The 12,312-nt window shown below is 39.7% G+C and overlaps 1 protein-coding gene across 1 annotated transcript in view; it reads left to right on the forward strand.

Annotated features, from left to right (window-relative positions):
* The window catches only part of WDR64 (WD repeat domain 64), a gene marked incomplete at its 3' end in the record, with an annotated part of 108,357 nt that overhangs the window by 54,147 nt on the left and 41,898 nt on the right, over positions 1–12,312 (forward strand). The window contains exon 9 of the mRNA XM_008063895.1: positions 11,029–11,108. Within this exon, the coding sequence (XP_008062086.1) occupies positions 11,029–11,108 (80 nt within the window). The remainder of the gene's footprint in view (positions 1–11,028; positions 11,109–12,312) is intronic.

A 12,312-nucleotide genomic window follows, 5' to 3' on the forward strand; every position in this document is an offset into this window, starting at 1 on the left:
ACCCTGAAACTCTATTTTCCTGGCTCCTGGAAACCAATTGAGTGGTAGTGGAGTGGATTAATAGCAAAATAAAGAAATGATATTTGCAAGCCGGGCTCGGTGGCTCAGCCTGTAATCCCACGCCTTTGGGAGGCTGAGGTGAGTGGATTGCCTGAGCCCGCGGATTTGAGACCCGCCTGGGCAGTGAGACCTCATCTCTACAGTAAATCAAAAAATCAGCCGGGCGTGGTAGTGCATGCCTGTAATTCCGGCTACTTGTAAGGCTGAGGCGGAAGGATCACCGGAGTCCAGCAGGTCGAGGCTGCGGTGGCCGGGAGCGGCCGCTGCACTCCAGTCTGGGCGACAGCGTGAGACTCCAACTCAAAAAAAAAAAAAAGAAAAAGAAATGGTATTTGCAAAGGTATGGAAATGAAAAGATGGTGAGTTCTGGAAATGGTAAATGGTTCAATATATTTGGAGCACTAAGGAGAAAATGATTTGGGAAAGGTGAAGCTAGATGGCCAAACATGAAAAGACCTGCCTGCCATGCTCAAGAGCTGTGCTTTTAATCTGAAAGCTATATGAAGCCATTAAATGCTTTAAATGGGAGAGTGACTGAATACACATTTTTGACAGATCACCCTAGCAGCAAGGTGGAGAATAGATTGGGGAAATGCAGGTTAAGAAGAGGGAGACCAACTGGGGAATATATGACAATACTACTTTAGAAGAGAAATGATGAGAGTTTAAACTTAACCAGTGGAAGCAGGGAAGGGGAGAGAACAGATATTCTTGAATAATTTATAAGAACTGGTAACCTACTGAATGATAGGAATAAAGGGAAAGGTAATCTGTTTCATTTTTTAGTTTTCAACAATGTTTTTGAGCCTAGTAGCTATCTCCTGGAATTTAGTTGGGAATATAGTCCCCTGAGAGAGAGTCAGGAAATTGTGAGATAAAAATACCAAGACAATCTCAGCGAATAGCGATCATTGATGGGTTCAGTCTATATAGACCCCAAACTAACTGTCCCAAGTAGTGGTATACAAAAGAGACTAACTCTTTGCTCTTATGGGGCTCATCTTTTAGTGGGAAATTTTTTTAAAAAATCAAATAAGTAATACAAATTTAAGTGAGGGGATAGAGAGTGATGGGAGAAGTATATTTTATAGGATGGTCAGGAGAGACTACTCTGAAGAGATGACATTTGGGCAGGGATCTGAATGAAGCAGAGATCAAATCATGCAAAGATTCAGAGAAAGAGTGTCCAAGAAATAGATGACTGTCAGAATTCTGTTTGGAAGAGCTGTTTACATTGCACTATTTACTAAGATAGAGCAAAGGTGAAGAACTAAGTTTGTGAGAGAGCAAATGATTTCTAATGTCACTTCTGCCACTTAATTTTTGGTCATGTGACCTTGGACATTTTAACTTGATTTATTTGACCTTCTATAACCTCACTTATGAATGAGACTAGTACTAACATTCTTACCTCATAGAATTTTTGTAATACTCAAATAAACTGAGACAAGTGAAGATGTTTTGAAAATTGTAAAATTCTGTAACAATTGCAAGCATCATTATTTGCTTATGTTCATTTAAGCTCTTTCTTAAAGAATGGAGTTTTAAAAATACTTTGATTTCCATATTGTCAAAATTCATGATAGTAATAAATACCCCATCACTGGAGGAAAGGAAAGGCACTAATATTTTCCCTTGAGAATAAGCTATGGTGGTGTCAGTATTTCTTTTGCTAAGCATGAGGATCTGTCAATCAAGTCAGGAATTTCTGAGCTAGGTTTTAAATGAGGTACTGATCTTTTTTGTCTCACTCAGATTGGACAGTTTCTGTTTTTCAAGAAAAATTTGCCTTTCAACTAGCATGATTATAGGAAAATACAATGCTTTGTTTTTTGGCGGGGTAAACTCAAGAGCAGTGTTGAATTCGTCACACTCACACTCTCCCTTTCTTATATTTCATTTTAGCTTTGCATTCCATTCCATTCACACTACACACACACACACATACACACACACACACAGAGAGACAGAGAGAGAGAGAGAGAGAGAGAACCATTCTATTGGCTCATGCATCTTTTTGCTTACATGTTTTCTTTAAAATGTATGTTTATAGATATTTTTAATTTATGTAATGGTATTATAGAAGATTTAAATTCCTACACTCCAAAGTGTTCCATAGATTTGGTACTTAGTGTTGTAAACATACAGATTATCTAGAAGGTTTTATTTTTCAAACTAACAAGTGCATTGTAGTTTTTGCTCTGAAAAGCATCTATTTTGCAATAGTGGGGAGTTTGTTTTTGAGCCTAGTAGCTATCTCCTGGAATTTAGTTGGGAATATAGTTCCCTGAGACAGAGTCAGGAAACTGTGAGATAAAAATACCCAGACAGTCTCAGCAAATAACGATCATTGATTGATTCAGTCAGATTCTGGATGAGCTTTTCAACAATTTCCTCACTTAGGCCACTCTCCTTCTAAATCTAGAAGCTGAAGAGGTTCTCAAGTGATACAGTGTAATCATGTTTTCCTGAACAGCCACTGTCATTGGAAAGTCATCTCAGTAAATGAAAGTTGGTCCACTCCGTTCCTAGACTCAACATATTTCTATTTCTGCAATTTCCTATAATGAACCTTAAGTTGAGTCAGATGAAACTGCATTTATATGAATACATAATTGACCGGCTGTTAAAATGGGAGCCAATACAGCTCTCAAAAAGGCAGGAAAAAACTCCTCTCAAAAAAAATTTCCATTTCAAAAGTGATTGCCATTCTGGTTATAATTTCATGTGGTAATTTCACAAAATAGAGTTTTGTACTAGCAAGAAAATGAACAGGCCGGGCTCAGTGGCTCAGCCAGTAATCCCAGCACATTGGGAGGCCGAGGTGAGTGGATTACCTGAGCCTGCAGGTTTTTGAGACCACCCCAGGCAACTTGGCAAGACCTCATCTCTACAATAAATAAATAATTAGCCCAGCATAGTAGTGCATGCCTGTAGTTCCAGCTACTAGGAAGTCTGAGGCAGAATGATTGCTGGAGCCCAGTAGGTTGATGCTGGGGTGGCTGTGAGTGTACTGCAGCCTGGGTGACAGAGTGAGACTCCAACTCAAAAAATGAGGGAGCTTTTCTATCCTCTCAATAAACCCTGCTTTCTAAAAAAAAAGGTGGGGGAGCCGGGGGGCGATTGGGGGGGTCACAGTGGCTCACGCCTGTAATCCCAGCACTTCGGGAAGCTGAGGTAAGAGGACTGTCTGAGCGCATGGGTTCAAGGCCAGCCTGGACAACTTGGTGAGACCTCATCTCTACAATAAATCAAAAAATTAGCCGGGTGTGGTGGTGCGTGCCTGTAATTCCAGCTACTTGGAAGGCTGAGGTGGAAGGATCACCTGAGCCCAGCAGGTTGATGCACCCCAACTTGGGTGACAAAGTGAGACTCCAACTCAAAAAGAAAAGAAAAGAAAAGAAAATGAACATCTGCAATTAATGATGCCATGTAAAGTATGTTACCTTTACAACATGACACAATTCCCCTGGGATGCATTCCTGGCTGCAGTGTCACCTTATGTTCAGTAGACAACCTCAATCACGGAACACATTGCCTTCCCCCCAAAAGAGTCACCCCTTTACCTTCCGCCAGATTACCCTGCTTCTCACCTAGATCAGAGCTCCTGAATTCTTGGAACAACAGCAGCGAAGGCCAAGATGAAGTGTGCTGTAATTCAGGCAGAGTGTTTTGAAAGTAGACTCTATCAAAAGGGTTCAGTTTTGAAAAAATTGTTAGAAAATATTTCTTTTAAAAAAGTACTATTATCTCATGTGTACCAGAGAAAAACTCAAGCCGAATTTCCCCAAATCAACACATCTCTACCCTGAGTGATGCTGGGAAGAGATTGTTGTCAACCAGGTATCTATCCCTCAAGGAAATTCAAACAAATATTTATTTGAAAGCCTTCTGTGTTTAAAGTGCCATAATGTCTACATTTTATTTTGTTATGGAGTGAACAACGTAGGTCAACATTGTACATGAAACTGTGAGTCTGGTGCCACCCTGCTCGGTGGTGTTTACAGATGGGGCCCTCAAAGGTGATCTGGCTAGCAGGAAAGTCTCCACTTCCCACTTGCCATCGCTGGGGAGGAAGTATGGCACGGAGGACCTGGACTCAGGTCTAAATATCAAATGCATTATAAGGTTACAGAAAAACACTTTTCACTTTTCAGATGCCAAATGCTGTAGAAATGCTCATGAATATCGTCATGATAGATTTCTGACAAAGCATTTTATTTTTTAGAACACTATGCTATGCATTGAATAGCGTAATAAACACCTAGTAACAGAATGAAAAAGCAACCTTTTAAAGAATATGCAGCTAAATATGTGTAAGAAATATAAAAAAGTTTATCTTTCAATCTTTTTCACAAGTCACATCAATTATTTGAGCCTTTGTAGTTGAAATAGATTTTGTGTAAAGGCACAGCTCATTCATTTGTAATCCATTTAATTATGTGGGCTCCTATATTTATTGTTAAAGGAAGATAGAGTAATTCTACCTAAAGGGCAGATATTTTTTTAAAAACCAAAATTTTTTAAATGAGAAGTATGAATCGCATTTTACATGCTAAGAAGTTAAAGTAAAAAGGTGGGAAGACTTGTTCATAATCAGGTAACAAGGTATTAAGTGGTTCTTTTCTTGCTATTGTGGAATTTCAGCTAGAGCCCATTCTAAAGAGAGGTGGACTAGAACATCCTCACAGAATTACTGATGGAGGTTAGACCAGTCCCATGACCTTTACCCTATCATCCACCCCCAGAAAATAAGGGACAACTAGCAAATCTGAAATAACTGAAAAGAGGGATGATGGTACATAATTGTGGAGCCAATGAGGAAATACTGGAATATTTTGTCTGCCTTCCCTGGGGTGGGGTGGGGAGGCTGGTAAGAAAGATTCTGCTACCCCAAACCAAGTGAGGGTAGTGCCTGGAGAACCTACTCCAGAAAAGCCTAAAGCAGAAAAACACATCTGGCGCCCCAGTGGCTACTTGGTGAGGCCCAGAACTCACAGTCTCAACTTGAACGAGCCTGACCTGCGACATGCACACAATGACCACTATTTGCTTCCACATGGAGAATTCTGAAAGCCAGGCTACATTCTACTTGCATGGCCCTGGGAGTTTTTGCCTTTATGGATGCCTTCCACCATAATGCTATTAATAGTATACATTATTTTAGGTATAACTTTAAGCCTTCATTTTTTTTTTTCTGTTTTAGGAAAATTCAATAGATTTTCATGAGCCTAAAAATGTTATTTTTATTTTTTTGGATGTGGGGAAAAAAATTTTTTTTCCCTACAACCCTAAGTTTTTGTTGTCCTTTGAATTCTAAGAACAATTAGAATGTTTCAATGGGCTCCTAAAAGTGCCATGGGCTCTAGTCCCTGTGTTTGGTGTGCTTGATGACAACTGACCCCAGCTGGAGGAACCCACTGTGGTAGGGTGACGCTGCATTCACACTGACACCATTTGCATGTGAGCCTATGTGAACTCTGTGTGTCACTGAAGTTTGTGTAGCTGGAACCATCCTGATGGGAGCTGACCCAAGAGGATTTGCTGTTGGGGACAAAGTGATACAATAAGACAAGGGTAGCTGAAAATAATGCCACTCTCTGTTTGTACCCCATCCAGTTCAGCTTATTCAGCTAACTAGCTACAGTGACAAAGTGTGTGATAGGCAAAACTGTAAATAAGTCGCCTTACTACTTCTTATCTGGGACATTCAAACATTTTCAAAATTCTAATTCCTCACTTTGGATTTATGTTACCGAGTGGGAGCTTTTTGGCATGAATTTTGCAGTTGATACTCAAAAGATTACTACTTGTAAACTTGATTTAAATTAGGTTAGAAAAAAATAAAAATAAAAAAATAAATTAGGTTAGAAAAAAATGTTTACGAATAGGAGTATTCTTTCACATAAAAATAATATCGGCCGGCCGCAGTGGCTCAAACCTGTAATCCCAGCACTTTAGGAGGCTGAGGCAAGTGGATTGCCTAAGCCTAGGGGTTCGAGACCAACCTGGGCAATTTGGTGAGAATTACAATATATAAAAAAAAAGTAACCCGGGCTCGGTGGCTCAGCCTGTAATCCCGCGCCTTTGGGAGGCTGAGGTGAGTGGATTGCCTGAGCCCGCGGGTTTGAGACCCGCCTGGGCAGCAAGACCTCATCTCTACAATAAATCAAAAATTAGCTGGGTGTGGTAGTGCACGCCTGTAGTTCTTGCTACTTGGAAGACTGAGGCGGAAGGATCGCCGGAGCCCAGCAGGTCGAGGCTGCGGTGGCCGGGAGCGGCCACTGCACTCCAGTCTGGATGACCGAGTGAGACTCCAACTCAAAAAAAAAAAAAGGTAGCCAGACGTGGTAGCACTCACCTATAGTTCTTGCTACTTGGAAGACTGAGGCAGAAGGATTGCCTGAGCCCAGTAGGTCGACACTGGGGTGGCCAAGAGTATGCCACTGTACTCCCAGAGTGAGAATCTGACTCAAAAAAAAAAAAAAGAGAGAGAGAAATAATATCTATTCCTCTATTTAGTAAAACTTCCTACTTAGTGATGAATTTGGTTACTTTGCAGTACTTTTGATCAAAATTTTTAAAATAGAATTTTTCCCTGTGGTTGTTTTCCCTAATTGGTTAGGAACGTTATTTACATTATTAATTTTTTTTGTATTACATATTTTAAAAATCTGAGAGCTATTCCTGAAAACTGGAGCCCATGAGTGAAATGCAACCTGCAAAATGGTCTTTTACTTGGCAAAATTTGGCATGACCCCTTATTTTTTTTAAGCACCCAACACACCTCACCCATCTAGTTTACCTGCCTGGCTACTATAGACATTTGAGCTTGTCACCCTTAACTAATGCACATTCTCACCTCTGCTATTTTAATTCACCGATATATATATATATATCTCCCCTAAAGCACTGTTGGGCATACAGTAGGTGCTCAGTAAATGTCAACTGACTGAGAACCTACTGAATATGCCTTAAAAACTCCCCTTCTTTCACAGGATTTGCTGCCACTGGCAACTTTCCCTACCTTGTATGTTTCCCTTTTGGAATATACCCAGAACCCATTGTCCTCTCTCCCTATTTCTTTCCTGAGCCCTAGATGTTTGTTTATGTGGGAAACTAATTTTTTTTTAGCAATCTTAGATAAAGGAAAACCACTTTTCAAACATATACTCACCCTAAGTCTTTGCAGTAAAAAAGTTTTATAGTCAACAGACTTCAAAGATTCTATTAATCCATATCTCTTTCTCTCACAACCCACCAGCCTGCTTTGATTTTACTTCCCCTCCAAGCCTGGGTACATAACTGCTCAGAATGTGCAGTGAATTATGATAGTCCTTATTCATCTCCCTCTACCCCAATCAGGGGTCATTGCAATTGGTTGTGCACGCCACAGCTCTGGGACACCATCCATCAAGGCTGTGCAATGGCCTTGCTTGACTCCTATCCAACCACAGCTATGGAGGAAGAATAAAATCTAAGATTTTAAGAATGGTGGAAGCTATGTAGGTCATATCCAATCCTTGATTTCATAAGTGGGGAAACTGTAGCTCAATAAGATGAAGTGACTTTTCTAAATTGCATATTTAGTAACAGAACACAAATAGAATCTAGGTCTCCTAACCTTGAGTTGTTGCATTCTAAGTCTAATTCACCAGTTTGTCCTGTCATGCTCCACTCACTTTATGGCAGGACCCTACAGAAATCTTCCCATCTCGCCTCTTCCTCCTACTGGTACCACCATCAAAAGAACTAAAAAGAGCTCTCACATTCTTTCTTGAAACTGTATCAGGAGCCAACCCATATGGTGCAAAGCAGGGTGAATATACCCCAAGATGATCCATCACAATGTGGGTAGAAAACTCTAGAAATTGTCTTCTAAATTTTTATCTCATTATTTTATTATCTGTTTTATGATGTATAGACATTAATTCAATAATATATTACATAATTTACAAATAAATGTTATCGTGGTATGCACAAGAAAATATTTTGGGAAAAATTTTAATATGCATTTCTGTGCCCACGCTTAGAGATTCTGATTCATCAAGTTAGGGTTGAAGACCGGAAATTTCTTTTTTCACATTCAAAGTGATTCTGATGCACAACCAACTTTTGGAATCATGGCTTTAAGACCTTGAGAATTTGTGACTTAAGTAAAGTTAAGACATTGATAAAGTTCTATTAATAAACAGGGGTCTAAGGAATACTATTTACCTTAGATGTAAGGAAGAATAAAGTGACTTAATTGGAAAAGCTACAAATGGTCCATGGTCTTCAGTAGAGACTTTTATAGAAATGCCTGAACTGCTGAATCTGGAACTCTTTCATTTGTGATACTTGAGTTTAGTTGAAGCAACTTTTTTTTCACAATTTTTCTGACAACAGCGAAGATATTTTTCAATAAAATCATAAATCTACATCCTCCTAAAGGTTGCAATTGAGACTTCATTGCCATGCTCTCTCATTGACTTTGTGACTGTGTTTCAGAAATCTATGGACTTTTTAAAAATCCATGTCCATTTCTTTTATAAGTACACTTATAAAAGTGGGCAATTTGGTGAAAATTCATTCTTGCCTGAAATCTGGGATGATAATTGCAGTCCAAGCTGTTTCTGGTGATTGTCCCTTAGGTTCAATATCTCAAAGTTGACCCCAAAATACAAACTGCATTAAAGTTAGACTTTGTAAGACCTAGTTTTTATGAAGAGATGCATTTAAAGAAGTCCAGTGGGTAAAAAGAACGAAAGGAACTACAATATCTTTCAAATTTATAAATACATATACCCTTTGATTTGCAATAGTATTTCTAGAAATGTGTCCTATAGGAATACTTATATATACAAAATGTCACTTTCACAAGAAAGGCTGTTTATTGTAGTATTATTTATAATCACAAATGATTTCAGTTAGGCGGGCAGAAATTAAATAAATGGTAGTTAAGTCAGACAATAAAAAAGAATAAGAAAGATTTTTATATACTGGCTTAGACACATCTTCAAGATATATTATTAAGTGAAAAAACAAAGAACATAATAGTATATACTATCTTTTTTTTTTTAAATCAAGCATAGTGGTTCACACCTGAATCCCCGTGCTTTGAGAGGCTGAGGCAGGAGGATTGCTTGAGCTCAGGCGTTCAAGACCAGCCTGAGCGAGAGCTTGTCTCTGGAAAAATAAAAAATTTAGCCAGGTGTGTGGCACATACATGAAGTCCCAGTTACCTAAGGGGCTGAGGCTGAGGGAGGGGTTGCCTGAACCCAGGAGTTGGAGGCTGTGGTGAACCATTATCGTGCCACTACACTCCAGCCTGAGCAACAGAGTGAGACCTCAACCCAAAAGAAAAAAAGAACACAGAGAGAGAGAGAGAGAGAGAAAGAGTGAGAAAGAGTAGACAAGGTCAGATCATTCCTTTCCCTTCCAGAGCTCCTTGTATAAGCTCCTTCTGGGCAGCCCCTCTTTCACATTAACCTTGTTTCCTCCCATTATCCCATTTGGTCAGAGGCAATAACAGCTTTCAACTATTGTTAGTCTCTGAGGTAGATATTATTAAGCCACCTAATAAATAAGAAAATCGAGGTACAGTGATGGAGCCAGGATTGAAGCCCACTCATCTTCATTCAAGCCCAAGCTCTTTTAAGCATGGCACAATTTTACTCACAGATATTAACAGCCCAAAAATACATACTAAAATTATATGGTAGCTACTACATTCGTTGAGGGAAAATTGTATGGTACTAGGAGAAAAAATAGCACAAAAACAGTTTAGTTGGTAGGACTGGGAGGGTGGTATCCAAGCCTTTCTAAGAAAGTTACATTTATGATGACACCTAAAAAATGATGGCTGTTAGTGTGGCTGTGGTCTGGGAGAAGAATATCTTTGTCCTGTCCAAAAGCTCTTGTGAGAGAGAGCTCAGTGTGTACAGAAAGGAGGGCGATGAGAATAGTGTGGTTGGATCTTAGCACTTGGGGAAGAGGAGGGTGTGGGGTGAGCCTGGAACGGTGACAAGAATCACTTCAGGGTCAGATGAGTCAGGTGACTCTTCTTAGAGTGTCTGGAAGCCACTGGGGAGAAGTGATATGACCTCTTTCATATCTCACGAAGATCACTCTGACTGTATCATAGCAACAGGATTCAGGTTGGAAATGAGGAAAGAGGAATGAGCCACATTGGAAGCTGGGAAACCAGCAGTTTATTGAGGTAGTGCAATGGCAATGGGAAGAAGTGGTCAGATTTCAGGGGTATTTTAGTGATAAAACTGCAGGCCTTATCAGCAGGTTGGAAGTGAGTGGTGAGAGAGGAGGAAATGTCCAAATGGGTTCCTGGCATTACATGCTACCAACAAATTCACCTAGCCACCCAATGTTTGTTGTGCACTAAGACCTAACATAGCTCTGCCCGGCCTCACTACCAGCAAAACCATAGACCCAGTAAGGAGGACTGGATTTCTTTTTCTTTTGTTTTGACTTGGAGTCTCACTCTGTCATCCAGACTGGAGTGCAGTGGTTGCTCCCCGCCACCGCAGCCTCGACCTGCCGGTCTCTGGTGATCCTTCCGCCTCAGCCTTCCGAGTAGCCAGAATTACAGGCACGCGCTACCACGCCCGGTTGATTTTTTGATTTATTGTAGAGATGAGGTCTCGCCAAGTTGCCCAGGCGGGTCTCGAACCCGCGGGCTCAGTCAATCCACTCACCTCAGCCTCCCAAGGTGCGGGATTACAGGTTGAGCCACTGAACCCAGTTTGGATTTCTTTTTCAACAGGAATGATATAGAGTGCTCTGTGACTATCACCCCATTATGGAGTAAGCAGATTCTGTGGATTAGTGAGAACTGAATTATTACTTATGTGTGCAAATGGATTTACACCCAATTTAGAAATGGGCCTATTCAACATAATCTATTTAAAAGTTGGAATTTGCTTTATAAAGAAAAACATATACATTTTATGTGTAATTTTTCTTTCCCAGGCCTGTCAGAGAGTTTTCCATGCCGAGAGGAGCAAATACCTTTTGCTATTGTATTAAAGCAAATGTGATTGTCACTGGAGGTAAGAGGTTGGTTCATGTTACACAGAAATTTTCTGCTTTGCAAACAGTGCTCTCCTTGATTTTTACTGCTGGAAAAAAATCTATTAGAGAATTTAAAAGTTTGTATAAAGTTCAATCTGTCTTTTTCTTCCTTGCCTTTGGATTAGATGGCATACTTAGAAAAACATTCCTTAGCCTAGAATGTGCGAAACAAATTTTGTTGTATTTCATTAGAATTAGTTTTTAGTGTTTTGTTTCACATTTTACATTTAGGGGTTTAATCAGCCTAGAATTTAGTTTTATATGTTCCTAGGCTTTAAGGGAGTCCTGGAGTCCACAAAGCAGAATGACACTTGTGTGTCTACGTGCCTTTTTCTTAATAGAAAGTCAACAATTTTATCAAATCCTCAAAAGGAGACCATGACCAAAAAGGTCAAGAGCCAATGTGTTTAGAGCTAACAGAAAAGAGAGCCAAGGATAGAACCTGGAAGCATATCAAAATTTAAGAAATAAGCAAGAAAGAAGATAGGAAACAAAGTTAGCTAAGGGTAAAGAGAATGATGACAAATGAAGAAATTTTAGAGGCAAGGTGGAAGACTGAAACCATCTTTAAGACTTAGACTTCTAAATTATAACATTTATAGTGTTATGACTTTGAACCTGGGCTCTGGAGTTAGACTGCTTAGGTACAAATCCTGGCTCTCTCACTTGTGAGCTTTGTGGTAGGCAGGCTATTTACATTCTAAGTTTCAATCTCATCTGTAATTGGAGTTGATAACAGTACCTACCCATAAGGTTAATGTAAAAATTAAACTAAATCAAATAAAGTACTTAGCACAGTCCCTTGCACATAGTAAGTTCTCAATACAACTTTGCTAATAATACTACTAATAATAATATGAAGGGGATCCCCAAAAAAGTGGAATTAATTTTGGAGGGCAGACCCTTTGTAGTACAGGCTTCCCCTACTAGGTAAGTGTTTCAGGAACCCATCAGCAGTTGTGTAACAGTTAGTGTTGGTGTGAGAGGTTGTGTTCAGCTTCAGTGAAAATTTTTTTTGGAGATTCTTTCAATGTGTTTGCCTGTTTCACAATGGGTGATTTACCGTTGCACTTGCCCACACCACACTGAGTGTTCAGTAGTTTTTGATAAAAAAACAGCAGGATCCTCATGCTCTACTCTCCCTATTCGCCAGGTCTTATCCCAAGTGACTTTTGTTTCCCC

Source organism: Carlito syrichta, unplaced genomic scaffold, assembly GCF_000164805.1.
Source record: "Carlito syrichta isolate Samal-C Ts95f unplaced genomic scaffold, Tarsius_syrichta-2.0.1 Scaffold307123, whole genome shotgun sequence".
Classification (NCBI taxonomy): Eukaryota; Metazoa; Chordata; class Mammalia; order Primates; family Tarsiidae; genus Carlito; species Carlito syrichta.